The sequence below is a fragment of the Pelodiscus sinensis genome, chromosome 18 (assembly GCF_049634645.1).
Source record: "Pelodiscus sinensis isolate JC-2024 chromosome 18, ASM4963464v1, whole genome shotgun sequence".
In the NCBI taxonomy this organism is placed as follows: Eukaryota; Metazoa; Chordata; order Testudines; family Trionychidae; genus Pelodiscus; species Pelodiscus sinensis.
Window position 1 is genome coordinate 31,152,942 of NC_134728.1, and position 25,390 is coordinate 31,178,331.

At 50.3% G+C, this 25,390-nt stretch overlaps 2 protein-coding genes across 8 annotated transcripts in view; one reads left to right on the plus strand and one right to left on the minus strand.

The window, feature by feature from the left end:
* Positions 1 to 1,768, plus strand: part of ERGIC3 (ERGIC and golgi 3) — a 96,542-nt gene extending 94,774 nt beyond the window's left edge. For all 6 annotated transcript variants that reach the window (XM_075901423.1, XM_075901424.1, XM_075901419.1 and 3 more), the window contains one exon: positions 968 to 1,768. In XM_075901423.1, coding sequence (XP_075757538.1) covers positions 968 to 1,047 — 80 coding nt within the window. In that variant the 3' untranslated portion in view covers positions 1,048 to 1,768. The remainder of the gene's footprint in view (positions 1 to 967) is intronic.
* On the minus strand, positions 893 to 24,832 carry LOC102448658 (CMP-N-acetylneuraminate-beta-galactosamide-alpha-2,3-sialyltransferase 2-like). Of its 2 annotated transcripts, none has more exons than XM_006126691.4 (8): positions 24,680 to 24,832; positions 15,105 to 15,419; positions 12,335 to 12,525; positions 11,484 to 11,663; positions 10,468 to 10,513; positions 8,918 to 9,037; positions 6,122 to 6,289; positions 893 to 1,029 (listed from the first exon to the last, which is right to left on the minus strand). In XM_006126691.4, the coding sequence occupies exons 2-7, from the start codon at positions 15,354 to 15,356 to the stop codon at positions 6,122 to 6,124; spliced, it is 957 nt and encodes a 318-aa protein (XP_006126753.1). In that variant the 5' UTR covers positions 15,357 to 15,419; positions 24,680 to 24,832; the 3' UTR covers positions 893 to 1,029. The 2 variants fall into 2 exon arrangements, with proteins under 2 accessions (XP_006126753.1, XP_075757540.1); XM_075901425.1 differs by having other exon boundaries at positions 15,105 to 15,465; positions 24,680 to 24,828.
* Between the last annotated feature and the right edge of the window lie 558 nt (positions 24,833 to 25,390).

Consider the following 25,390-nt stretch of genomic DNA (forward strand, 5'->3'; position numbering starts at 1 on the left):
AATAACAGAGTTAAAGAAATATTACGGAATCTCTGTTGTTACTACATTTGAGTCATATTTGTCTAGAAAATTTGCTTGACTCAGGGAAAAGCTTTCCAGAAGCAATTCCTTTAGTAAACAGATCTCAATCTTGTTTTAAACAGGGTGGTTGGGTTTTTGAGGATATGAAAAAATGCTTGAAAATAAATATGCACAATGAAACACACAGTACTAGGAGCCCACCTGTCAACGGAGGGGCATTTTGTTTTTATTCTTTTGGCTCTTTAATTCTTCAGTGCATGTGTATCTGTCTTAGGGTATGTCTACACTAGCTCCTTAATTCGAGCTAGGTAGGCAAATCAGGCAACCGGACTTGCAAATGAAGCCCGGGATTTAAATATCCCGGGCTTTATTTGCATGTTCCCATCCAGTCGCCATTTTAAAATTTCACTAGCCCGAAGTAACTGCCGCACGGCTGCACGTGGCAGTCAAACGGTAATTAAAGGCTTAGTTCAAATTAACTGTTACTCCTCATTCCATGAGGAGTAACAGTTAATTTGAATTAAGCCCTTAGTTCAAATTACCGTTTCACTGCCGCGTGCAGCCGTGCAGCAGTTACTTCGGGCTAGTGAAATTTCAAAATGGCGACCGGACGGGAACATGCAAATAAAGCCTGGGATATTTAAATCCCGGGCTTCATTTGCAACTCCGGTTGCCTGATTTGCCTACCTAGCTTGAATTAATGAGCTAGTGTAGACATACCCTTATTGAGGATGCTCTTTGTTCTGAGAAGCATAATCACATCTTGTCTCCATTGGAGGTCAGGGTCTCCACACTTTTCCAAAGGGTTGTTAGGGTTCTAGTCTCTGTGCTGTGGAGCTGGAACTTTGTAACTGGGGAAGATTTCTATGCTTATCCCATGCGATAAGGCATTTTCTTCACTGCAGTGTGGAATGTCTGGGCTGATTCTTCTCTTTTCTTCTTTCAGTGGCAGGCCTCATAGACTCCTTGATCTATCACTCTGCTCGTGCCATTCAGAAGAAAATTGAGCTTGGAAAAACAACATAGATATGAAATTACTGCAGCCATGAAGAATGCAGAGAAGAAAGAAATCCTTCAAGACACAAGTGACCCGCTGAGTGTGCAAAAAGAAAATACCTGGAATTGCTGGATGGCCCCACCCATCCTTCCATCATTATCTCATCATGTTTTATTTAACATTGATTTGTGGATGGGACAACTCAACCCTTGTTCCTGTGAGGATTTTTCATTAGCCATTGTCAGGCTGCACAGACTCTCTTGAGGGCAGCCTTTCGTACTCTTCACTGTTGAATTGCTGTTGCAGGAGGAGCAGCATCCTGTCATGGGATGCTGAATGGATTGAAGTTGCCATTAAACAACCCGCTCTCCCCCATTATTACTTTTATGTTCAGAATATTTACAAATATGTTCACAGGATACAATATCAGATGTGTGAGAATAGGCAGACCCCTCTTGTTTTTCCCTGCAGAAGCTCTCAGGTAATAAAGTGTAAGGCCTAGCACACAAGAACCACATGTTTGCATAAGGGCAGCTCAAAACTGCTCTTTCAGTGCAAGAAAAGTGATCTGTGTTAATAAGAGACCGGTCTTGGCTGTTTTAAAAATATTTCAACTTTTTTAACTGGATCATATTTTCACTCCCCATGTCCTTACCTTTTTGTAATAAATACATCATCTGTGGTTTTAGTAAAGCATTTGGTAGAGTGACTCAATGTAACTTAATTAATTTATTAAAATGTATTCATTGACTTTGATCCAATAGTGGTTCATTAATTGAAAACTATGTGCAGGAGCACAAAGTTAATGATGAATGGCAAAGTATACTGGCAGGGTGACACATTGGGTCTGATCTGATTGTTTATATTAGTGATTGGCCAAACTGCATGTTAAAGAAGCTAGCAGATGATACCAAATTAAGAACAGTTGAAAAGCAAATTTAAATAGGGGTACAGGCATAACTCTGGGACAAACTGGAATTGTAACCGGGGACATCAAGATGGAGTTACGTTTGCAAGCACATAGCAGTAATTTAGTGTAGACTATGTTGCAGGGAATTATCCCTAAACCAAACGTTGCCAGCCCAAGAAATCTCAAGTATTTAAGTTAAAATAATATGGTCTGTTCAGGCTATGGGAATGCACCATTAAGGCACCTTAGAGCCAATGTGATGGCACCCTTAATTCAATTGTTTCCTCTCTGGGACCGATGGGAAGGAGTGACCCATGGCTCGAAGCTGAAGCTAGACAAATTCAGACAGAAATAAGATGTAAAAATTTTAGCTGTGAAGTTTAAATCATCCTACCTTCCTAAACCAAATACCTCATGTGGGGATTGGACAGTGTTCCAACCTCATTGAGGGTGTCTCTGAGCTAAGGAACATGGACTCTGAGCTGGGTATGGCAAATGCTCAGCAAGTGGGATGGGACAGAGGTGAAACCTATGCCAAGGTCTGACTCCAGACACAGAGGCTATGTCTAGACTGGCATGATTTTCCACAAATGCTTTTAACAGAAAAGTTTTCCGTTAAAAGCATTTGCGGAAAAGAGCATCTAGATTGGCATGGATGCTTTTCCGCAAAAGCACTAGAACTAGGGCTCTTGAATGATTAAAAAAAACCACACACACCGTTGCGAGACTTAACCTGCAATTATCTGCTACTTTTTTTTATTCACACTGCTAAGCAAATACCAGCTGAAATTTATTATATTTTTCTACAGTTTCAAATCTATTAATTTCAGTGTTTGCACTGTGAAAAAAGAAATAATATTTTTAGTGCACCCCATAGAAGTTCTGAAATGAAATCATTTTATGGTGCCACTTAAAATGTGTCTGCACCCTCAAAAAAGTCCATTGGTCAGAAGCAGCCCTCTTTCCCCTGACCATGACTGGTGGTTTTTCCCTGGATACTCCTTTCTCGCAGATTTTGCAATATCTTAATTGCCATCTGGTTCAATAGACATCACTTTGAGGCAGCCAAATGCTAGACAGGGATTTATGTCTGTCTCCACCTTCTCCCCCTACCCCAATAACCCTGTCTGAGGTGGCACCTCCAGGGGACCTGATTTCACATCAAGGCTTTAACATGGTAATTTCAGGTATGGATCTAGAAGGCCTTAAATATTATCCACCCATACAGGTCACAGTGCTGGTGACCAGAAGGGGTTACTGGTAGGTCTGGCTGCTGGAATGGTGGCCAAAGCATGAAGTGGCATACAGTTTAGCATATTTGGCAGTAAATACCTTCCATGCTGACTACAAAAGTGGTATTTGAACACCTGATATTACTTTAAATAAGAAGCAGATAGCCGTATCTTCCCAAATCTGTTTGCCTTAGTGAACCGTGGAACAAGAAGTAAGACTGAATGGAATGTCAGGTTCAAAAGTTTTACATGGTTTTGAGTGCAATTTTGTAACCAAATAAACAAAAAGTAAAGTTTGTACAGTTGTGCATTCATGAGTTTGCACTCCTGCACTTATGAGGTAAACTGAAAAATAATAATTTTGTTTATCATTTTACAGTGCATTTATTTGTAATAATATAAAGTAAGCACTGTACACTTTGTATTGTTATAATTGAAATCAATATTGAAAATGTAGAAAAACATCCACAACTGTAACTAAATGTTAGTTGATATTCTGTTGTTTATGCAGTTAGTTACAGTTAATTTTTTTAGTTTAATCACAGTTAACTATGAAATAATCGACAGCCCTAGTTCCTGGCTGTCTGTAAAGCATTTAGGCTATGTCTACACTGGCATGATCTTGCGCAAAAACTCTTCCAGAAGAGAGTGTCTACACTGGCATGTGCTTTTGCGCAAGAGCATCCATGCCAGTGTAGACACTCTCTTGCGCAAGAAAGCGCCGATGGCCATTTTAACCATAGGGCTTTCTTGCACAAGTAATTCATGTTGCCTGTCTACACTGGCCTCTTGTGCAAGAACACTTGCGCAAGAGGGCTTATTCCTGAGCGGGAGCATCAGAGTGCTTGTGCAAGAAGCACTGATTTCATACATTAGAACATGTATACATTCTTGCCAGTGTAGACAGGCAGCAAGTTTTTGTGCAAAAGCAGTTGCTTTTGTGCAAGATCGTGCCAATGTAGACACAGCCTTACATGCTGGCTATTAGTGACTTGCTATGCATACAGCTGACCTAGGGTTCCCAGTAAAACCCTGTGCCTCAGGGAATGGCTCATCAACTTCACTTTGCTGGTTCATATTCAAAGGAGCAAGCAAGCAGGTCATAGGCAACCTAAATGTGCTGCACTGCAAGGTTGTCCTTGGCAGCATCACATTGCATCGCTCCTGCTCTGCTGCAGCCTTTCTGCGTCACAGGACATGTCCTTGAGCTGCTGTTTCTCAGCTGTCCAAAGGGAGTTTGACCCTGTCCAACCTCCAGGGGCTGGGATTGGGGGTTGAGTGACGATAGCAGAGAGCGAGGGGGGAGAGAAGAGAGGCTTGCTACCCAGCTAGACAAACACCCTCCCCCGACAGCGTCTCCTCTTGGTTAAGCAAAACGAAAGAAATGAGGCATTATGAGGATAAATTGGTGCCACTGCAACACTGAATAGTCTTGTTCCCAGTGCCATTGGACATGCAGGATAGTCATACACCCATGAGAGGCAGTGCTGTTTCCTACGGTATGTCTATGCTGCAACACTATTTCGAAATAACTTATGCTATTCCAAAGTAACTTAGTCCATGTATACATAGCAGGCAGTTATTTCAAAATAGTGTCACAATACTGGCAAGCTGGAAGATTTCTTACTCCGACTCCTGTAACCCCCATTGTACAAGGAATAAGGGAATTTGGTGGAGGAGTGCTGTATTTCAAAATAAGTGCTGTGTGGACACTCCCTATTTTGAAATAAGATATGCATTTGATGTAGCTCAATTTGCATAGCTTATTTTGAATTAAGCCTTGAACTTGTTAAAAGACAGGAAACAAAGGGTAGGAATAAATGGTAAATTTTCAGAATGGAGAGGGGTAACTAGTGGTGTCCCCCAAGGGTCAGTCCTGGGACCAATCCTGTTCAACTTATTCATAAATGATCTGGAGAAAGGAGTAAGCAGTGAGGTGGTACAGTTTGCAGATAATACTAAACTGTTTAAGATAGTCAAGACAGAAGCAGACTGTGAAGAACTTCAAAAAGATCTCACGAAACTGAGTGACTAGGCAACAAAATGGCAAATTAAATTTAATGTGGATAAGTATAAAGTAATGCACGTTGGAAAAAATAACCCCAACTATACGTACGGTATGATGGGGGCTAATTTGGTTATGACAAATCAGGAAAGAGATGTTGGAGTTATCGTGGATAGTTCTCTGAAAACTTCGACACAGTGTGCAGCGGTGGTCACAAAGGCAAATAGGATGTTAGGAATTATTAAGAAAGGGATAGAAAATAAGACCCAGAATATCTTACTGCCCCTGTATAAAACTATGGTACGCCCACATCTTGAATACTGTGTACAGATGTGGTCTCCTCACCTCAAAAATATATTTTGGCCTTGGAAAGGGTTCAGAAAAGGGCAACTAAAATGATTAGGGGTTTGGAACGGGTCCCATATGAAGAGAGGCTAAAGTGATCGGGACTTTTCAGTTTAGAAAAGAAGAGACTGAGGGGGGATATGATAGAGGTCTATAAAATCATGAGTGGTGTGGAGAGGGTGAATAAAGAAAAGTTATTTATTAGTTCCCATAATAGAAGAACTAGAGGACACCAAATGAAATTAATGGGTAGCAGGTTTAAAACTAATAAAAGAAAGTTCTTCACACAGCATGTAGTCAACCTGTGGAACTCCTTGCCAGAGGAGGCTAGGACTATAACAGAGTTTAAAGAGAAGTTAGATAATTTCATGGAGGTGAGGTCCATAAAAGGCTATTAGCCAGGGAATTGAAATGGTGTCCCTGGCTTCTGTTTGTCAGAGGCTGGTGATGGATAGCATGAGACAAATCGCTTGATCAGTGTCTTTGGGTTAGATGGACCTTGGGTCTGACCCATACAGCCATTCTTATGTTCTAAGCCCTGCAGTGTGATGCACCTCTAGGCTGATGTGTGAGACAGCAGTGACTGAAGAGACCTGGATCAGGTCCTTTACCTAGTGGTAGAAGAAGATTTTTCCTTCAGTTGCCAGTTTCTTGATGAGGGTTATTTCGAAATCAGCACTGTGCACGCCGGTTCTGCGGAAGGCTCCTGCGTAACGGTTTCCTTCCCAGTAGTGGTGCCAGTTCCCACTGCTGTCTGCGCCGAAGCCAAATACTGCAACCTGCAGGGGATGGCAGCAGAGCCCCAGAGTTTTGCAATTGCAAAATTAATAGGAAAAAAACATAAAATTAAATATCCTGCATGGGTATGTGTGGCTGTACCCACCTGCACACACTGGCAGCGCTTGACCAAGCCAAACCAGAGTGACATGGAAACACTGCTCCATCAGACAGGAGCTGCCACTATTGAGTGAATACAGAGCAGGTGCATTCTGTTCCCCGTGCTAGGCCAGGTACCCTGCCCAGGCACCATTCTGAGATGCCCTGCACCATGCTGAGCAGCTGATGAAATAGATGTGCCTCTCAGATCTATAACTGGTTAAAAGTCAGGAAACAGCGGGTGGAAAGAAATGGCCAGTTTTCAGATTGCTGAGTGATAACTAGTGGTATTTGCTAGGGCAGTGATCCCCAATCTTTTGGGGCTGCCAGGCACCCAGGGGCAGGGCAGGGGCCACGCATGTGCTGCGTGCCTGGGGGCAGCACTGTGCATGCGCCGTGCTCCCGGGGCGGGAGCCGTACATGTGCTGGGTATCCGGGACCCGGGGTGCAAGAATGGCTCGGGCCGGCCTTGGTCACTATGTGGGCGCACATAAATGCCATGGCGCCCGTGGGCACCGTGTTGGAACCACTGCTCTAGGGGTCCGTACTGGGACCAGTACTGTTCAAAATATACATAACTGATCTAAAAAGAGGTGTAATCAGTGAGGTGGTGAATTTTGCAGAAAATACAAAACTACACAGGAGCATTAAGTGCAAAGTAGACTGTTAAGTGTTACAAAAAAGGATCAGGCACAACTGGATGATTAAGCAACAAACAGGCAGATGAAATTCAGTTGATTACTGCAAAGTAATACACCTTGGAAACCTTAATCCCAACTATATGTATAAACTTATGGGGGGGGGGGTCGCAATTAGCTATTACCACTCAGGAGAAAGATCTTAGTCACCCTAGCTAGTTCTGTGGCAACATCCACATAATGTATAGCAGAAGTCAGAAAAGCAAACATAATGGGAATCGCATTATGGGACAGAAAATACCAAATCTCTGGTATGTCCACCCCGTGCAGAGGCTGTTCCCCCTTCTAAAAAAAAGATACATTACAACTAGAAGAGGTTCAGAAAAGCACAACAAAAGCTATTGGGGGGGGTATGGCACAATTGTCGTGATGCACGATTAATGCGATTGGGCCTGTTCAGCTTGGAGAAGAGCCGTGTACGGTTGTATATGATGGAGGTTTATGAAATCGTGACAGTGTGGCAACAGTAAATTAGACTGCAAAAAATAGGGTCACCCAATGAAATTATCCGGAAGCAGGTTTAAAGCAAACAGAAGGAAGTATTTCTTCACACAAAGCACAGTCAACCCATGGAACTTCTTCCCAGGAGATGTTGTGAAGTCCTAGCTTATAACAGTGTTAACAAAGACCTAGGCAAGTTTCAGGCTAAGTCCAGACTAGGCAGGGATGCAGCCCCAAGCTCTGGGTGTCCCTTTTCTGTTTATTATAAGCTGGGAGTGGACAACAGTGAATGACTCACGTGACGATTTCCTATTATGGTCATTTCTGCTGAAACACTTGGTATTGGCCACTGTCACAAACAAGATACTGGATTAGCGGAACCATTGTTCTGACCCATTATGCGCTTCCTGGGTACCACAGTGAGCTGCCCAGGTACTTAGACAGAAGAATCCTATGCATTGCTAAAGCTAGCGACTGCCTGGCTAAGCAGCAGTTCTGCAGAAAAGGACCTGGGTATTACAGTGGCTGAGAAGCTGGATATGAGTCGTCAGTGTGTCCGTGTTGCGAAGAAGGCTAATGGCGTAGTGGGCTGCATTAGTAGGAGCATTGCCCGCAGATCAAGGGAAGTGATTCTTCCCCTCTATGTGGCACTGGTGATGCCACATCTGGACTATTGGACCAGTTCTGCTCCCCATTACAGAAAGGATGAGTCCAGTGAAGGGCAATGAAAATGATTAAGGCCTGGGGCATGTGATTTTTCTGAGAGGCTGAGGGAATTGGGCTTATTTAGGCTGCAGAAGAGGGCTGTGATAGCAGCCTTCAACTACCTGAAGGGAGCTTCCAAAGAGGATGGAGAGAGGCTGTTCTCAGTAATGGCAGATGGCAGAATGAGGAGCAATTGTCTCAAGTGGAGATCTAGGTTGGATATTAGGAAAAACCATTTCACTAGGAAGGTGGTGAAGCACTGGGACAGGTTGCCTAGCGAGGTAGTAGACTTTCCATCTCTAGCTGGTTTTAAGGCCTAGTTTGACAAAGCCCTGACCAGGATGATTAGTTGGAGGTTGGTCCTGATTTGACCAGGGGGTTGATCTAGATGGCCTGCTGAGGGCTCTCTCAACCTCATCTTCTATACCACGCTGAGCTGACCAGGTACGATGCTGCAGTTTGGGGGCAGAGGTCACCAAGCTGGGGGGGCAGGGGCAGCCTATGGGCAGCCAGCTGCATTGGCCATGGCATGTGAATTGGCTATCTATCTATGGGCTCAGCATGCAGACTCGACCTAGCAGCTTCTCCCCACTCCTCTGAGCCTAGTATCTGGCTGACAGCTGTCTCCAACTTTTCCTGTCCTCGTCACAGGCCATAGGTATTGGCTCCACCCACTTGGACTTTTACCTGATCACAGGTGTGCAAGGCAAAGAGCAATGCTGTGAAGCCAGTGGACGGATACCTCCCATGATGCTGTGTCCATTTGTCATGGATATATTTGAGAAAAGCAGGGTTCAAGATTAGCACCTGTGAAGAAGAGAACAGGTTGACACAATGCAATGGGATTCTGCTATTGTCCTACCCAGGGCTAACGGGCCCCTGTTCACCTCCACTTGCATCTCTGCTCAGAAGGGGCTAGCGACTATACCAGTGAGAGCCCATCTCTCACTGTGCAGAGCTGGGTGCTCACTGGCGGGGAACTCAGGGCAGGAGCTCTATTGGATATGATCTGAGATGAGAGCCCGTACTGGGTCGTGGGCATGCTGTGGGCAGTGGTTATCACTCAGTGCCTGGCAGAAGCACGTGCCAGAAGAGGGGCAGTCCCCTCCCTTGGACCTTCTAGGACACTGTAAGCAGCTACTTCTGGAAATGGCCAGGAAGCACTAGCAGATCTTGCATGGCCTGTGCTGTTTTTGAGGAGCGTCGGGAGTTTATAGTTCTGCACGGGGCAGCTAGGAAAGGTGGAGTGCTCCTGCACCCAGTTCTGGGGGGCTTTGAGACTGGGCTGGTTTCTTTCCAAAATGATTGGATGCCTGGCATGTTTCAGGGATCTCAGAGCACAATTGGCCCGTAGGCCTTTAACATGCTGGAAGCCACGTCACAAGCACCTGCCCCAGACTCCAACATACAGAGGTGGTGGCACCTACTGCCCATGCAGCTGGGTTCCAGTGTTAGCCCTTGGCCACTTTATGAATGATTTCCCCCACCCACCCCGCCACCCATTCAGAGCATCAAGCAATGGTAACGTTCTGGCAAGGGCTATATGAGAATCACTCGCCCTGAAGACCTGGCCATCCTCTCCCAGACTCAGGATGCAAGAGGCCAGAATGTGAGGTGGTGGGTTTGTCGCTGTTAGATGTAGGATGAGGTGTGGGCTCTGAGAGGGAGTTTGGATGCAGAAGGGGGCTCAGGGCTGGGGCAGGAGATTAGGGGGGTGGGCACTAATTTTTGTTGTGGGGGGGCACTCCAAGATTTTGGAATGCAGTTAAGGGCTGCACTTATCTGTGATGCTTAAACAAGATGGTTTATTAGATGATGAGCTTTTGTGGGCCAGACCCACTTCCTCAGATCAAATAGTGGAAGAAAATTGTCACAACCATATATACCAAAGGATACAATTAAAAAAATGAACACACGTGAAAAGGACAAATCACATTTCAGAACAGAAGGAGGATGGGGGAGGGAGGGTAAATGTCTGTGAGCTAATGATATTAGAGATGATAATTGGAGAAGCTATCCTTGTAATGGGTAAGATAATTGATGTCTTTGTTTAAGTTTAGGTGTAAAGTGTCGAATTTAAGCATGAATGAACTGTCTGGCCCACGAACGCTAATAAACTATCTTGTTGAGCAAAAAGGAACTGACCTAATAAACCATCTTGTTAGTCTTTAAAGTGCTACAGAGTCCTTTCAGCTACACCAGACTAACACGGCTACATTCCAGTCAAAACCCCTTACCTTGCTCCTGTCGGCTTCAACGAACTGTTTGACTCGTCTGTATGTGCTACAAAGGGAGAGGAAGCCCAGTCAGTGCAAAGCATGAGGGGATGGGAAGCATCGTCAGTGTAAAGCACTGCCCCCAGCAACATGGGCATGGCTTTCTTCTGGCCCCAACCAGGATAGCTACAATCCAGCAGGGGTGAGGCCAAGGCCTGTACAACCCTTCGCAGGAGCTGAGTTGCTGCCTTGTTATCAGTGCAGCTGCTGACCCTGGCTCAAGAGCCAGCATGGCTTTTAGCATGTCATGAAGCCACTGAGCCTACCCCTGCTCAATGGAGCATGCCTGGATGCCACTGCTGGTGCCAGCAGCTGTAAGACATGCTCCTTCCCTGAGGTCTGTGCAAATGTTCTTTCCCTCTCTACCAGCGGCCAATCTGCAGTCTCCTTTGGTCTGCAGTGAGGCAAGCCAAACACCATGTCTGAAGTGCTCCCAGCCAGGGGCGGATATAGGGCAGGGCGAACGGGGCAGCCGCCCCGGGCCCCGCGCTTCAAAAAGCCCCGCGCATGCGCCATGGCAAAGGGGGGGGGGCGCAGAATTATGCTGCCTGGGGCCCCGCAAAACGGTCATCTGCCCCTCCTCCCAGCTTGAGGGGAAGCAGACTCACAGAACCCTCATGGACAAGGGGAAAACAATCTAGCTGCCAGAGCAACCCCCCTCCCCCCTCCCGAGAAGAGAGGGCACATTAACCGGGGCTCTTCCAGCTCCCATTCTCTGGGTGGGCCTCCCAAGCCCCCGTCCATGGACAAAGGTGTGAACCATCTTGTGTGGGGATGTGGGCTCTGGTGAGCCGCTGCCCAACAGGATGAACCAGCACCTACGGAGCCCCCTAAGGCCCTGCACCATGGGACGGCTCCAGCGAAAACACAGCCTCCTCCAGGGGCAAGTGAGTTATGCCCCTCCAGGGTCTCCTATCCAGGAGACTGCCCCTGAAGGAGTCATACACACGTCCCAGCAGATCAGGCCCCACGCTCACTGGCGCAGCTCCCCCGTGGAGAAGGCACTTGTCACCCATTTCAAGTCCAGTGGTTTGAAGGGGACTAGCACCAGGTGGACCCCAGGCTGGAGGTCCACTGCGCTTTCTGGGTACATAAAGTGGTGAGTTGTCCTCATTCCAACATCCTCCTCAAACCCGACAGTCTGCGCCCTGTTCATCCTGGGGAGAGGAGGAGAGAGCACAGTTCAGTCTGCTGCAGCTTGCCTGGCCAGACATACTGGGACCTGGCACTCCCAGCCTCACAGGGGGCCTGGCGTGGCTAGCAGGAGTAAAGGGGCTTGGGCACCCACCCTGGCTGGCTGAGGGCTTGGGGACATGCCCTGGCTGCAAGGGAATGCTAGCACTCAGGATTTGCAATAGCTGGCAGGATGGGCTGGGGCACAGGACCCTTCCTGGCTGGCAGTGAATGGGGTGGGGGAAGGCTTGGAGCTGGAGTTGTCCATCATGGTGGCCAGTGCTCACAGGCTGATTTTTAGGTTTAGCTGGAGTCCCAGAGCTGTGCCCCACTCTCCTCCAGCAGTTTCCAGACAAGCTGAACATGGCACATGTGCCACAGCAATACAAATTCCAGGGCCTGCCTCCTGCCCTGCCTGGGAGCTCCCTCCTGCCCAATGTCTAGCTGGCCCAAGAGCCACTGGGCCTGAGCTGCCTGGCCGTAGTGGGGGCACCTCCTCCCTGTTTGTTGGCAGAGACCAGTGCCGTGAGATGCCCCCAGGGCAGGACAGGGTCCCGCATTCATCTGCACCCCAGGCCAGTGGGCAGAGAGTGGCCCTGCCTGAGCAGAGTGGCTGCAGGGGGCTGATGGAAGGCAGGAGGTGAGCCCCACTCACCTCAGAACCCAGTGGTGGGCATCAATCGCTCGCCCGTAGAGGGAGCCCCTCAACCACCCGGAGTTGCCCACCACGGCACATGTCCTGCAGCGGGAGATGGGCCGAGCATCCATGGGTGGAGATGGCAGAACATCAAACACGTGCGCGAGTATTTCCTGGAGCTGGGCGCTGCGCTCTGAGCCCTGAAGCCTCTGAAGAAACACAAACAAAGATAGGGTGTGCCTGGAGAGCCACCAAGCCCAGCGTCCAGCAGGGCAGGCAATTCGGGCTCTGACAGAAGGGCTGACACGTCCTTGTTCCTGCTGTGCTACATCCTCCGCTTGCAGGCTTGGGGCAGTTCTTCCCACCCTGCCTGTACAACTTTACCAAAGGCTGCCCCAGGTGTGTGCCTCAGGGTTTTTAATGACCCTGGTGTGTGCCTCAGTTTCCCTGATGCATTGCATGATTACCCCAAAGGGGACAAGGGTGAAGTTTGCTTTCAGGGCAAACCAAGGGACGTAGGACTGTGCGGCCACCTCTCCAGGCTGCGTGGCCTGAAGAGTCAATGAGGGACTGAAAAAGACCCAGTTCAAACGGGGCCAGAGACGCAAATCACGCCCCACTGCCTCATGGCTTTCACTGCCTCTCAGCAGGGGCGGCCAAAGGTAGGCATTCTGGAGGGAGCGGGGCTTTCACTCAGCTGGGAACTGCCACAGACGGTCAAACTGACAGAGCTGAAAACAGGTTCACTACAGCATGGCTGGGGCTCTGGGACTGTGCCCTAAACTTCACTTCTCCATGTAGGGCTAAGGGCTGCCCATGCTGTGGGCCAGGGAACTGGGGAGTGTAAGTACTTGGGGAGGGGAATGAATCCCTGCAGAGCAGATACGCCTCCGCCAGCAGGCTGCCTCGGCCGGACTCACTGAATTCTCTGTGATCACACAGAAGCAGCAGGGCTGACGCCCCAGAGGGTCAATCGTGGGAGGCAGGGAAGCCCATCCTGCATCAGACGGGAGCCCCGTGGAGCTCCTCCAAGAGACTGTTCCAAGCCTGACATGCTCATGGCGCCATGACGATTGGTACCTTGACACAGCTAATGCACCATCACATCCAGATGCAAACTAGGCCTGCGGCGCAAACAGGCTGAACTCCACGGCATGGGACTTTGGGGAATCCCTCCAAACAGCCCGGCCTTCCTGGGGCGCTACGTAACTCTGTGTGTGCTAACTCCTAGGCTACGGCTAGACTGGCAGGATTTTCCGCAAATGCTTTTAACGGAAAAGTTTTCCATTAAAAGTATTTGCGGAAAAGAGCATCTAGATTGGCACGGACACTTTTCCGCAAAAGCATCTGTGCCAATCGAGACGCGCTTTTGCGCAAAAAAGAGCCGATCGCCATTTTAGCAAATCAGCACTGTGCTGTCTACACTGGCCCTCTTGCGCAAATCATTTGCGCAAGAGGGATTTTGCCCGAACGGGAGCAGCACAGTATTCCCACAAGCAGCACTGATTTCAGACAGTAGGAAGTCAGTGCTCTTGCGGAAATTCAAGCGGCCAGTGTAGACAGCTGGCAAGTTTTTCTGCAAAAGCAGCTGATTTTTGCGGACAAACTTGCCAGTCTAGACACAGCCCTAGTGAAGACAAGGCCAGAGTTCCAGCTCAGCTCACACTCCCCACTGCTGCCCCTTTCAGCTTACATGCCACATGCTGCACTGCACCCCCAGAATTGCTCCTGGCTGAGCTGATTGCAGGGGGACTGGCAGCTGCAGGGGTGGGAGCAAGGAGCTGCATGCAGGGGCCAGAACTGCTGGTGATGGTGGCTACCTTTTTCCACCCCAGGCCGCTCTTCCCAGCAGCATCTTGAGGCATGTGAAAGCGCCCTGACCATAGTCACCCCAGCTATGGTGCTGGAACCCCCCTTCACCAGCCTCTGCCCCAGTCCTCTGCTTTGCCATGGCCCTGAGGAGCCCCAGGATGGGCTCGTCTGCCAAGGGTCACAGTAGGAGGAGGTGCAGGTCCACTGATGGGAGGGTAAGGGAGCAATTGCCCAGGGGCTCAGGCAACATGAAGGGGCTGTAGTGGCAGCTGAGAACCCCACTGGGCCCTTTTAAATTGCCCTGGCAGGTCAAAGGCCTGGGTATATGGATGGCAAATGCCCCCCCCCCCCATGGGAGGCTAGTCCCTGGCTCTTCTCCTCCCACCTACACTCTCCCCCCAAGTCCAAAGCTGTGAGCCCCCCCCCCCATGTACCCTCCCTCAGCTGGAGCCACAAGTCCCTCCCCCCCAGAGAAGTCCTGAGTGCCTCCTGCTGCAGCACAAGGAGCCCTGGGCTAGCTGTAGCTGCACCTCCCTTCCCTTCCCCAGATGCACTTTGCTCTGGGGAAAAGCTTCTCTTCAAAGATGCGTTTGAAATGCCCTATGCTGGTTCCAGGGTGGCTGAGGATCAAATACTACTGAGCTGGGCCTGGGGAAGAGAGGGAAGGAGCGGCTGCAGCTGGTGCAGTGTCCTCCAGGCAGGTGGGGTGGACGGGTGCCTCTGGTCAGGCAGGGGAAGGGGCTGTGGCCAGCCCAAGGCTGCTCTGGGCAGGTTAGAGAGAAGGGTTCCTCTGGACAGGCAGAGAAGGGGACTGCAACTGGCCAAGGGGCTCTCTACTCATGGGGCGAGCACTCAGAGTGGGCGGGGGAGAGAAGCAGAGGGCTCATTGATTGGTCTATCATGGGGCCCAGAATTGCTCATGGTGGGCCTGAAGAGGTGCCTTCATTGGTTTAATTGCTGTGACTCTGTAACTCACCAGCCACCATAAAAGGACATCTGGGGTGATCTTGGCAGTGTGTTTTGTCAGCAGAGGACTTATCGCTGGATCATACCGTTCATTAAACCAGGCTGAGCTGTTGAGTGCCACAATACAGCTGGCACAGCCACAGGACTTGGCCACCGAGATGGTCGCAGGACCTAGCCCCAGGCACATAGACTGGTAAACCTTCCACAGCAAAGGTACCATGCACAGGGCTGTAGCAGTCCACAACGTCCTCCAGCGCAGCATCCTTCACCCCACCAGCTCCTTACTGCTGCTCTTCAGTGTGACCAGTCAGCCTCACTTCAAACCCTGGAAAAATCATGGTGGGGATCCTTCAGGAATCAATTTTGAAGCACTTGGAAGAGAAGAATAGACAACATGGATTCACCAAGGGCAAGTCCTGCCTGACAAACCTGTTTGCCTTCTCTGGCAAGGTAACTGGAGCTGTGGATATGGGCAAAGTGGTAAACGTGAGATACCTTGACTTTAGCAAAGCTTTTGATACGATCTCCCACAGTATTCTTGCCAGCAAGCTGAAGAAGTATGGATGGAATAGATGTACTCTAAGGTGGATACAAAGCTGGCTAGCTCATCGGGCTCAATGGGTAATGACCAACAGATCGATGTCTGGTTAAGCAGTCAGTATTAAGCGGAGTGCCCCCCAAACTTGGTTTTAGGACTGGTTTTGATCAACATCTTTATTGGATGGGTTACACCCTCAGCAAATTTGCAGATGACACTAAACTAGGGGGAGAGGTAGATATGCTGGAGGGCAGGGATAGGGTCCAGAGTGGCTCAGACAAATTGGAGGATTGAGCTAAAAGAAATTTGATGAGGTTCAACAAGGACAAGTGCAGAGTTCTGCACTTGCTCCTGTCGGCTTCAATGAACTGTTTGACTCGTCTGTATGTGCTACAAAGGGAGAGGAAGCCCAGTCAGTGCAAAGCGTGAGGGGATGGGAAGCATCGTCAGTGTAAAGCACTGCCCCCAGCTGGGGACAAACCAGCTAAGTAGCAGTTCTGCAGAAAAGGACCTGGGAATGACAGTGGATGAGAAGCTGGACATGAATCAACAGTGTGCCCTTGTAGCCAAGAAGGCTAACCAACATACTGAACTACATTGGTATGAGCATTGCTAGCAGATCTAAGGAAGTGATTATTTGGCACTGGTGAGGCCACATCTGGAGTATTGCATCCAGTTCTGAAGCCCCCATTACAGAAAGGCTGAGAGAGTCCAGAAGAGGGCAACAAAAATGATTAGCGGGCTGGAGCACATGACTTATGAGGAGAGACTGAAGGAATTGGGCTTATTTAGTCTGCAAAAGAGAAGAGTGAGGGGGGATTTGATAGCAGCCTTCAGCTCCTAGAAGCGGGCTTCCAAAGAGGATGGAGAGAGGCTGTTCTCAGTACAGGCAGTCCCCGGGTTATGTACAAGATAGGGATTGTAGGTTTGTTCTTAAGTTGAATCCGTATGTAAGTCGGAACTGGCATCCAGATTCAGCCACTGCTGAAACTGATCAGTTTCAACAGCGGCTGAATCTGGACGCCAGTTCTGACTTACATACAGATTCAACTTAAGAACCCCAGGCGTCCCCAAGTCAGCTGCTGCTGAAACTGATCAGCGGCTGATTCCAGGAAGCCCGGGGCAGAGCAACTCTGCCTTGGGCTTCCTGTAGTCAGCCACTGGTCAGTTTCAGCAGCGGCTAACTTGGGGACACCTGGGGCAGAGCAGCTGGGGTGCTGCCGGGTTGGTCCAGTAGCGCCAAGGAGCGGTGCTGCGGGATCAACCAGCAGCGCCCCACCTGCTCTACCACAGGCCCCGGGCTTTGCTCCACGTCTCCCTGGTCTGCTGGGGGGGCACTAGCTGCGTTCCCCCCCCCCCCCCCAGCAGACCAGGGAGACGCTGAACAAAGCCGCGGAGGACCCAGCCGGACCCGCGGCACTTCCAGCTGATCTGGAAGCGGCCGCGGGTCCTCCCCGGGTCCTCCGCCGCTTTGCTTCCCGTCTCCCTGGTCTGCTGGCTCCCCCAGCAGACCAGGAAGACGGGGAACAGCTTTTCTCACCCCGGAGGAGGCAGGCGGCGGGACCAGGCGTCCCGCCACTCCAGTTTTCCGGGGCGAGAAAATCCCCGTTCGTAACTGCGGAAGTCGGATCCGCGTAACTCGGGGGCTGCCTGTAGTGATGGATGGCAGAACAAGGAGCAATGGGCTCAATTTACAGTTGCGGAGGTCTAGGTTGGATATTAGAGAAAAAACTCTTTCCCTAGGAGAGTGGTGACGTACAGAAATGGGTTACCTACAGAGATGGTGGAATCTCCTTTCCTAGAGACTTTTAAATCCTGGCTTGACAAAGCCCTGGCTGGAAAGATTTACTGGGGATTGGTCCTGATTTCAGCAGGGGGTTGGATTCGATGACCTTCTGAGGTCTATTCCAACCCTGATTCTATTATTTTGTGATTCTATGCTCCTACTAAAGGACTGACTGTATGCTCTGTTTGCAGTGGAATTTCACTGGAGACAGGTTGGCATGGTTTCTACCCCTCAAATCTACATTTTATGCAGAATCCAGGTGGAGAATTTAAACCCAAGCCAAGAAATTCAAACCTTATAGTTCCTCCCAGAAGCATTAATTCAGTCCTCTTTTTCAGTTGTGATATATGCACCAAGTGCAGTCCCAGCCTCAGAATCGCTGGGACAATCTCAGTCCTTGTCCTTGTTCTCAGCCTTTGTGTTCCAGTGATATGGGCTTCCCAAGCAATTTCCTTTGAAAAGCAGTGGCTTGCTCAGCTCTGGCAGAGTGAGATCCAAAGACAAGTCCCTGAACGGCCCCAGGAACAAATCGCCCCATGCACCTCCAGCCCAGATACATGTGTGTGATCCCCCCCGTCTCCTCCCAACAGAGGAGTTCAGTGTGTTACGTGACAACCCTGCGCTCCAAGCTTTGCAGTGGCAGGAACACTCAGCGATGCCACAGAGGCCAAGACTAGGGCTCGGCCATTTTAACTGCTAGTTACTTGGGGGCCGTGCCAAGGCCAATTCTCACCTGTTGACTCCTGACGAGTGTCTCCAGCCAATACTCCCCCTTTGAGCGGAAGGCCGGGCCTGAGCTTGCTGGGGCAGGATGAGTGAGATTACCACTGTGACACGATCGCACTGCTTCTGCTGTCCAGGGCTCAGCATCCCTTTACTGCCCCAGTGTAACACCCCTGCTGCAGCCTTCACCCTCGCCTCATTCTACCCCTTCTCCCAAGCCCCACCTCCCTTCTGCCCTGTCTCTTTCCGCCCCTTCCGGCTGCTGAGCTCCCTTGCCTGAGCTCCCCTCCCCAGAGTGATATGAGCCAGCGGATTACCTGCAGGGCCTGGCATGGAGCAGCAGCAGGGGTCAGCCCCACTGTGCTCACCACAGCGATGGGAGCTGGAGCTACCAGCAACCTGCTCGGCTCTGCTGCCCATCTCCTAGCCCACTGTGCTCCATGGTGGGAGGAAAAGGTGCACTCGGGCCATAGCTTGCTCCCTCTGCTCCATGCATCTCTCAGAAGGGTGGCAGAGCCCGGTCATTCTGCTTGTCGTCGCCACAGTGAAGCAGAGCATAGTGGCTGGGAGGTGACGGGCAGGCAGAACAGAGCAGACTGCCAGGTGACTCTGGCTTCTGCTGCCAGTGAGTGCGAGGTGGGACAATCCCTCCTGCCATCCTCCCACCTGCCCCCAGGTAACTCCCAGGCTACCCTTTACCCCCCAGCTATAGTGGGGGACTGTCCTGTCCATAGGATGGTTGAGGCGGCTGCTCAGGTGGGCCCCCCAAAGCACGGACCCTAGAGCAGCCACCCTGAACCAGCTTATAGATGGGACAGCTCTACTGCTACTGCTTCTCCCCAGGGCCTGTTCCCACAATGCCTCTTTCCACCCTCAAAATGCCACCAACAGCTCAGGCATCTCCGCCCCCTTCCTGCTTCCTCACTCTGCCTTAAGGACATAACCCTAACACTTTTAACCGTGATGGGGCCATGGCCTCCCAGCCCCATTCCTGCCTCCCTGCCTTGAGGAATCTCCATGCTGCCTCTTTCCTCTCTTGAGACGTTGCACTATGTATTTGCCACTAACAGGGTCATGGACTGAGGGTTTCCCAATGTTTTGTAGGTTGGAAGAGACTTTACAAGCCAGCAGTCTGTAACATCGCTGCTACAACCTGCTTGAAGGGCTTGAGCTCATAGTAGATACGTGGGTTGTTAATCATTTATAACACTGGTTTGTATATAAGCCTTTCGTGTCTAAGCACAAAAGGATTGGCAACAGCATGAATATTGGGTAAGATCTGGCTTCATAGAATATGAGTGTTGGCAGAGACGTCAGGAGATCATCTAGCCCAGCCCCCTGCCCAAAGCAGGACCAACCCCAACTAATCATCCCTGCCAGGGCTTTGTCAAGCCGAGACTTAAACACCCCTAGGGATGGAGATGCCACCAGGTAACCCATTCTAGAGCTTTACCAAACTTCTAGTCATTTTTCCCATTATCCATATCAGACCCCCACTGCTCCTTGTTCTGTCATCTGCATCCACGTAGAACAGCCTCTCTCCAGCCCCTTTGCAACCCACTTCAGGAAGCTGAAGGCTGCTAGCAAATCCTCACTCACTCGTCTCTGCCGCAGACTAAATGAGCCCAGTTCCCTCAGCCTCTCTCCATAAATCATGTGCTCCAGCTCCCTAATCATTTTTGTTGCCCTTTGCTGGGCTTTCTCCAATGCATCCACAGCCTTTCTGTAATGGGGAGCCCAAAACTGGACGTAATACGCCAGATGTGGCCTCACCAATGCCAAATAGAGATGAATAATCACTTCCCTCAATCTGCTGGCAATGCTCCTCTTAATGAAGCCCAATCTGCTTTTCTGGAGTCCAGGGTTTGGATTCTGCTGCGCTGCTTTCTCCAGTGGCATAGTCACAGTGGGCCCGAGTGGGCTGTGGCCCACCCCCTTTTCATCCAAGCCAAACCCACACAGATCAGATGCGGGGGCTGACCCCACGCCGCCTGGAGCTCCAACCAAGAAATGGGGCTTGAGTGCAGGGGCTGACTCCACTCCACAAGCTGCCCAGTGCTCCCGCTGCCCCCGCTCTGCCCTTGTTTTGGCACCTTCCACACAAAATTCTGGCCAAGGAGCAGGGCCAGGGCTGACCCCCCTCCCTCTGGCACTCTGACCAGGGAGCGGGGCTGAGGCTGATCCTGCTCTGTCCAGGGAGTAGGGCCAGAGTGTGGGAGCATACTACCCCCCTGTGCTCATCCACCCAATGTCAGGCCCTTCTGGATAGGCCACTGTTGTGAGCAGCAGGTCAAGGGCATGACTCCTAGTTGGTTCGGCCATCATTTGCACCAGGAAGCCCCTCCCCCCCCCGAAAACCAGGCCCTGTGATCTAGAAACTTGTTAGTTGTCTGAAGAAAGCTTCATCTGCCTCCTCCCTGTAGTCGTATGGTCTCTAGCAGGCCTGCAGCACAACATCACCCCTGTTGCTTTCACCTCTTCTCTTAACCCAAAGACTCTCAACAGGCTTTTCTCCAGCTTCATACTGGAGGTCTGAGCAACCCTACTGCTCTCTTAGGGTATGTCTACACTACCCCGCTAGTTCGAACTAGGGTGGTAATGTAGGCATACCGCACTTGCAAATGAAGCCCGGGATTTGAATTTCCCGGGCTTCATTTGCATAAGCCGGCCGGCGCCATTTTTAAATGCCGGCTTGTTCGAACCCCGTGCCGCGCGGCTACACGCGGCACGGGCTAGATAGTTCGAACTAGCAAGCCATTCCGCACTATCTGTACACCTCATTCCACCTCCGTACAGATAGTGCGGAATGGCTTGCTAGTTCGAACTATCTAGCCCGTGCCGCGTGTAGCCGCGCGGCACGGGGTTCGAACAAGCCGGCATTTAAAAATGGCGCCGGCCGGCTTATGCAAATGAAGCCCGGGAAATTCAAATCCCGGGCTTCATTTGCAAGTGCGGTATGCCTACATTACCACCCTAGTTCGAACTAGGGTGGTAGTGTAGACATACCCTTAGGCTGTGTCTATACTGCAATCCTCTTCCACAAGAGGAAATACGAATGGGGAGCTCATTTGCATATGTCACGCTCACATTTGCATTTCCTCCTCGGATCCCTTTTGCGTAAGAGGTTTTTGCACAAAAGCTGTGTAGACGGCTCCTTTTTTGCACAACTCCCCCGCCCTTTTGCGCAAGAGCCATTTTTCGTGCCAGGACTTCCTGTAATTTATCCCAACCAGATAGAGATGAAAGCCCACAAGAGGTTGTACCTGGTAGGGCTGAGTCAAGCCATGCAGGAGCACTGTGAAAACAGCTTGAGCTGCGCCTGCAGAAGGAACTTTGAGTAGAACACAGGACCTGCCTCCTGCTAAAGGAGCCCAGGTCTCCTTAGAGCGGATAGCACAGGGTCACTTGAAGGTAAAGCTAATCATAAATTCTGACTCCGAAGGATCGTTACACCAAGTTCCTGCAGAAACCCTCGAGTGCTACTTTGTCTCGCCTCTGGCTACTGAACCAAGGTGTTCAAGGGTCAGACAAGCCAGGTACCGATACTCATACCAACGCTATCATCTGTGAACAAACTGTCAGATACGGTTGTTCCTCCTTGTAAAAGTTCTCTGTAGCGAACGGGAACAGGGGAGGTTTTCGGAATTAAACCGTTGTTTAATACTTTATCCTTCAAATGCCTAATGGATAATCTTCCATTTGGTATTGTTAATAAAATGGTGGCATGATTTTTAATGATGTGCACCACTGACTGTTTAGAGCCGGTGTCTCAACCTCAACTTTCCTTAGGGCCAGTGCCAGTCCTCAAATCCTTGTAGTGGGCCTGCAGGCACCTCTCTGGCAGGACTTGGGGGGAGTCTCTGGGCCTTCCGTGTCCCCCACCCCCTGAATATCCCCCAGCCCCATCTGCCACCCCCAGCCAATTTGGCCCCCAGCAGTAGTGCAGCAGGGCTAGAGCAACTTCTGGCTGCTAGCTCTGCACCATTGCTGGCACCATTCTGTGGCCCAGAGATGTGTGCAGTGCTATCCTGTCCCTCAGCATGCGACTCATAAAGCCAGCCACCTCAGCCAGCCAGCAGGACATGCTGAGGTGGTGTGTGGGACATGGATCCAGCCCCTCTCCTGAGGCTAGGCGTCTCAGCCAGGTCAGCTGCAGCCTCCCTCCATAGCGTCAATAGTTAAAGCACTGAACCAGGGCATCTGGACTCAGAGTGGTGCCTTCCCCACCAACTGCAGGCTACTGGCTTGGAAGCAGTTCCCAGTTTCTCTTGTTGAAGCAATTCCACTTTGCATGTGTAAGCAGGGCCTGAATCAATACTTCCATTTCAGCCAGCTGGCATGGGAAAGGGTGTTCATTCAGCTGCTTAGCCCTGCAAGGTATTCAACTATTATGTAAATATAGTTCACACTGGAATGGGAAACAAATTCTGGGTGTGGTTATGTAAATAGAGTTCATTGAGAGCGCATCTACACAGTAGGGCTTAACTTGAAGTAAGCTAGCAAACTGAGCTACGTCAATTGCATAGCTTATTTCGAAATAGCTTATTCTGAGTTTTGGTGCTGTCTACACAGCACTTATTTTGAAATAGAGCGCTCTTCCTCCGACTTCCCTTACTCCTCATACAATGAGGGTTAAAGGAATCAGAGTAAGAAGTCCTCCAGCTTGACAGGATTTCAACATTATGTGGAAATAATTGCCAGCTGTGTAGACATGGACTGTGTTATTTCAAAATAACGCTAGTTATTTTTCAATAATGTTGCTGTGTAGACTAAGGCTGTGTCTAGACTACATCCCTCTTTTGACAGAGGGATTTAAGTTAGACGCTTCGAAAGTGCAGATGAAGCAGGGATTTAAATCAGTAAAGGATCTTTCGAAAAAGCAGGCTGTTTTCGAAAGAACCACATCTAGACCGTGGTTTTACTTTCAAAATGGCATTTTTTCAAAAAAGCGCCATGACACGATTATGCAAATAAAGCACATGATATTTAAATCCCTGCTTCATTTGCACGTTCAAAGTGTCTAATTTACATCCCTCTGTCAAAAGAAGGATGTAGCCTAGACACAGCCATAGTCTCAGTTGCTTAGGCCTGATAGATAGATAGTCAATTGTTAGAATGGTATTTTGCCTATTGTAACCACTTTGGCTGTTGTGGGGTCACAAACCACGTTAATCCTAAATGCAGGAATTGTAAAATATGGCCACCAATGCTTGCAGTTATTGGGAATGCAGAAAAGCAAACTGTGTTTAATTCAGTTCAAAAGAGAGACACTGTCATTGTAAAGAATCACGGATAGCAAAGACTTTCTCTTCCAAACTCTGTGAAGTCAATTGTGGGGAAGGGCAGTGCTCTGAACCAGCAGGCTAGATGCCCTCCATGCGTCGGCTGTGAGACTGGTTCAACCTGTCCACTCCCTATCTAATAATAGAACTAAAATAGACTCCATAAGGAGCCTGTTTATTTATTTTAAAATGTTATTCCAGTGGATACTTGAATCTTTTGGCTGGACTGTGCTGCAGCCCAAGAGTTGAAATCACTGAGAAGCTGACATCACAGAGAGCTGAAATCACTAGGTTTGGCCTAGAACCAAAACCATCACGAGCAGCTGGCAGGAGCAAGCAGCTGGCGGGAGTGGCAGGCGACTGGCAGGAGCAGCGGCAGGCAGTCAGCAGAGCAGTGCCAGAGGGCACCGAGCCAGTGGATGGTGAGTGACCAGCAGAGTGGGTGAAATGCCTCCTACCCCCCCCCCCCCCCCAAGATGGCAGGTGAATTCTGCAGATCACCTCTCAACACTGGTCTCCCCTAAGGGCAGCAACTTTGCGTAGGGTGCAGAGAAGGGCTGGGCATGTGAACGGGACACGTACATTGGGACCCTGAGGGGCCAAGGCCACTGCCAAACCTACTAGAGCTGGGATGTTGACTCGTGCTTTGGTTCTGAGCTGTGGTTGGGGTGTTTCCCCACATGAATGTCACGTTACTTCTCTCCCTCTTTTATGAAACGTTTCTTTTCTACACTAAGACTCTGTGCTTGCGAGTGGGGAAGCGTTGCCTCCCATGTGTGCCCGGGGTGATGTGTGCATTTGCCAGGTTACTGGGTGGGGGCTCGAGCCAGTTCTGTGAAAGGAACCTTTAGATATTGAACCCGGCCTTGGCTGCTGCCGGTGCTACCTGGCAACAGGGTTCCACGTGAAATACTCCTTGGAGCATAAGAACGGCCAGACTGGGTCAAACCGAGGTCCCTCTAACCTAGGTTCCTGTCTGCTGACAGTGGCTAATGCCAGGTGCCCCAGAGGGAGTGAACAGAGCAGGGCCTGGGCTCACTCTCTTGCACTGGCCTGGGGTGCTGAGGCTTTGTCTGCGCTACAGGACTGACATGGCATCCAGGAAACTGCTCCCTTTCCATGTGAGGCTGCAGCCTCCCTGCCCCGCTCCCCCAGCTCAGCCTGTGCGCTGGCACCCATCCCTGCGGCCTGTGCTGCAAAGACACGTCTGTGTCAGAGCAGAATGTAGGCTCCACACTGCGCTGCTACACACTCACCTGTGGGGTGGGGGAACTCACGGGGCAGCACTGAGATGCGAAGGCAATAAGTGAGCTTCTCAGCCCAGGGGTGGGTGCTCCAGTGTGTGTCGTGCAGCTCCCAGCGCTCTCCCTACTCGCTCACTGGGCTCAACGAGTGCACTTCCGCTCTTTGAACAGGAAATCTGCAGCCCGCACACCCCGACCACAGCTCACCCTGTGCAAAGAGCTAAGGAGCTATGCACTCTGGGGTCTGACTGATAGCCATGAGCAGGGCTCCAAAGACCTTATGCTGGGCTTGATAAGCAACAGGGGAGCTGGAGTGTTTACTGCATGTGCCACCTCTCAGAGCAAGTTCTACATAGGCTGGCCTCCCCAGGCTCCCTCAGGTCAGAAGCAGCCAGAAATCCCTGCAGAGCAACATGAATCTCAGACCCTCATCTGTATGGACCCATGCAGCAGGGCTCCCCAGACAACCGCATGGGGCCCTCTGCACTAGGAGGAGGTAAACCTTACTGCTCCTGAACCAGTCCTGCCCCCTCTGGTGATCCAGACCAAACAGGATCCCAGGAAACAGCTCATGCCTGGGAGGTACTGTCCCCTTCTCCAACCCCATGCAGGAGTGCCAGGGTGGTGGCTCCCGTGGCATAGTGTCCAGGCCTGTAGATGACTCCTGGGAATTTAAGCAAATAGGAGCTGAAGGCCTCAGTCCCACAGGGATAAACGTCAATA

Excerpts from the sequence above, each read along its gene's own strand:
- LOC102448658 (XM_006126691.4), bottom strand. The coding sequence starts at position 15,356 with ATGCTGCGCTGGAGGACGTTGTGGACTGCTACAGCCCTGTGCATGGTA. Across the intron at positions 12,526-15,104 it reads ATGTCCTTTTATGGTGGCTG|AGGCTTCAGGGCTCAGAGCG; the intron begins GTGAGTTACAGA and ends GTGTTTCTTCAG. Across the intron at positions 11,664-12,334 it reads GCCCACCACTGGGTTCTGAG|GATGAACAGGGCGCAGACTG; the intron begins GTGAGTGGGGCT and ends TCCTCTCCCCAG.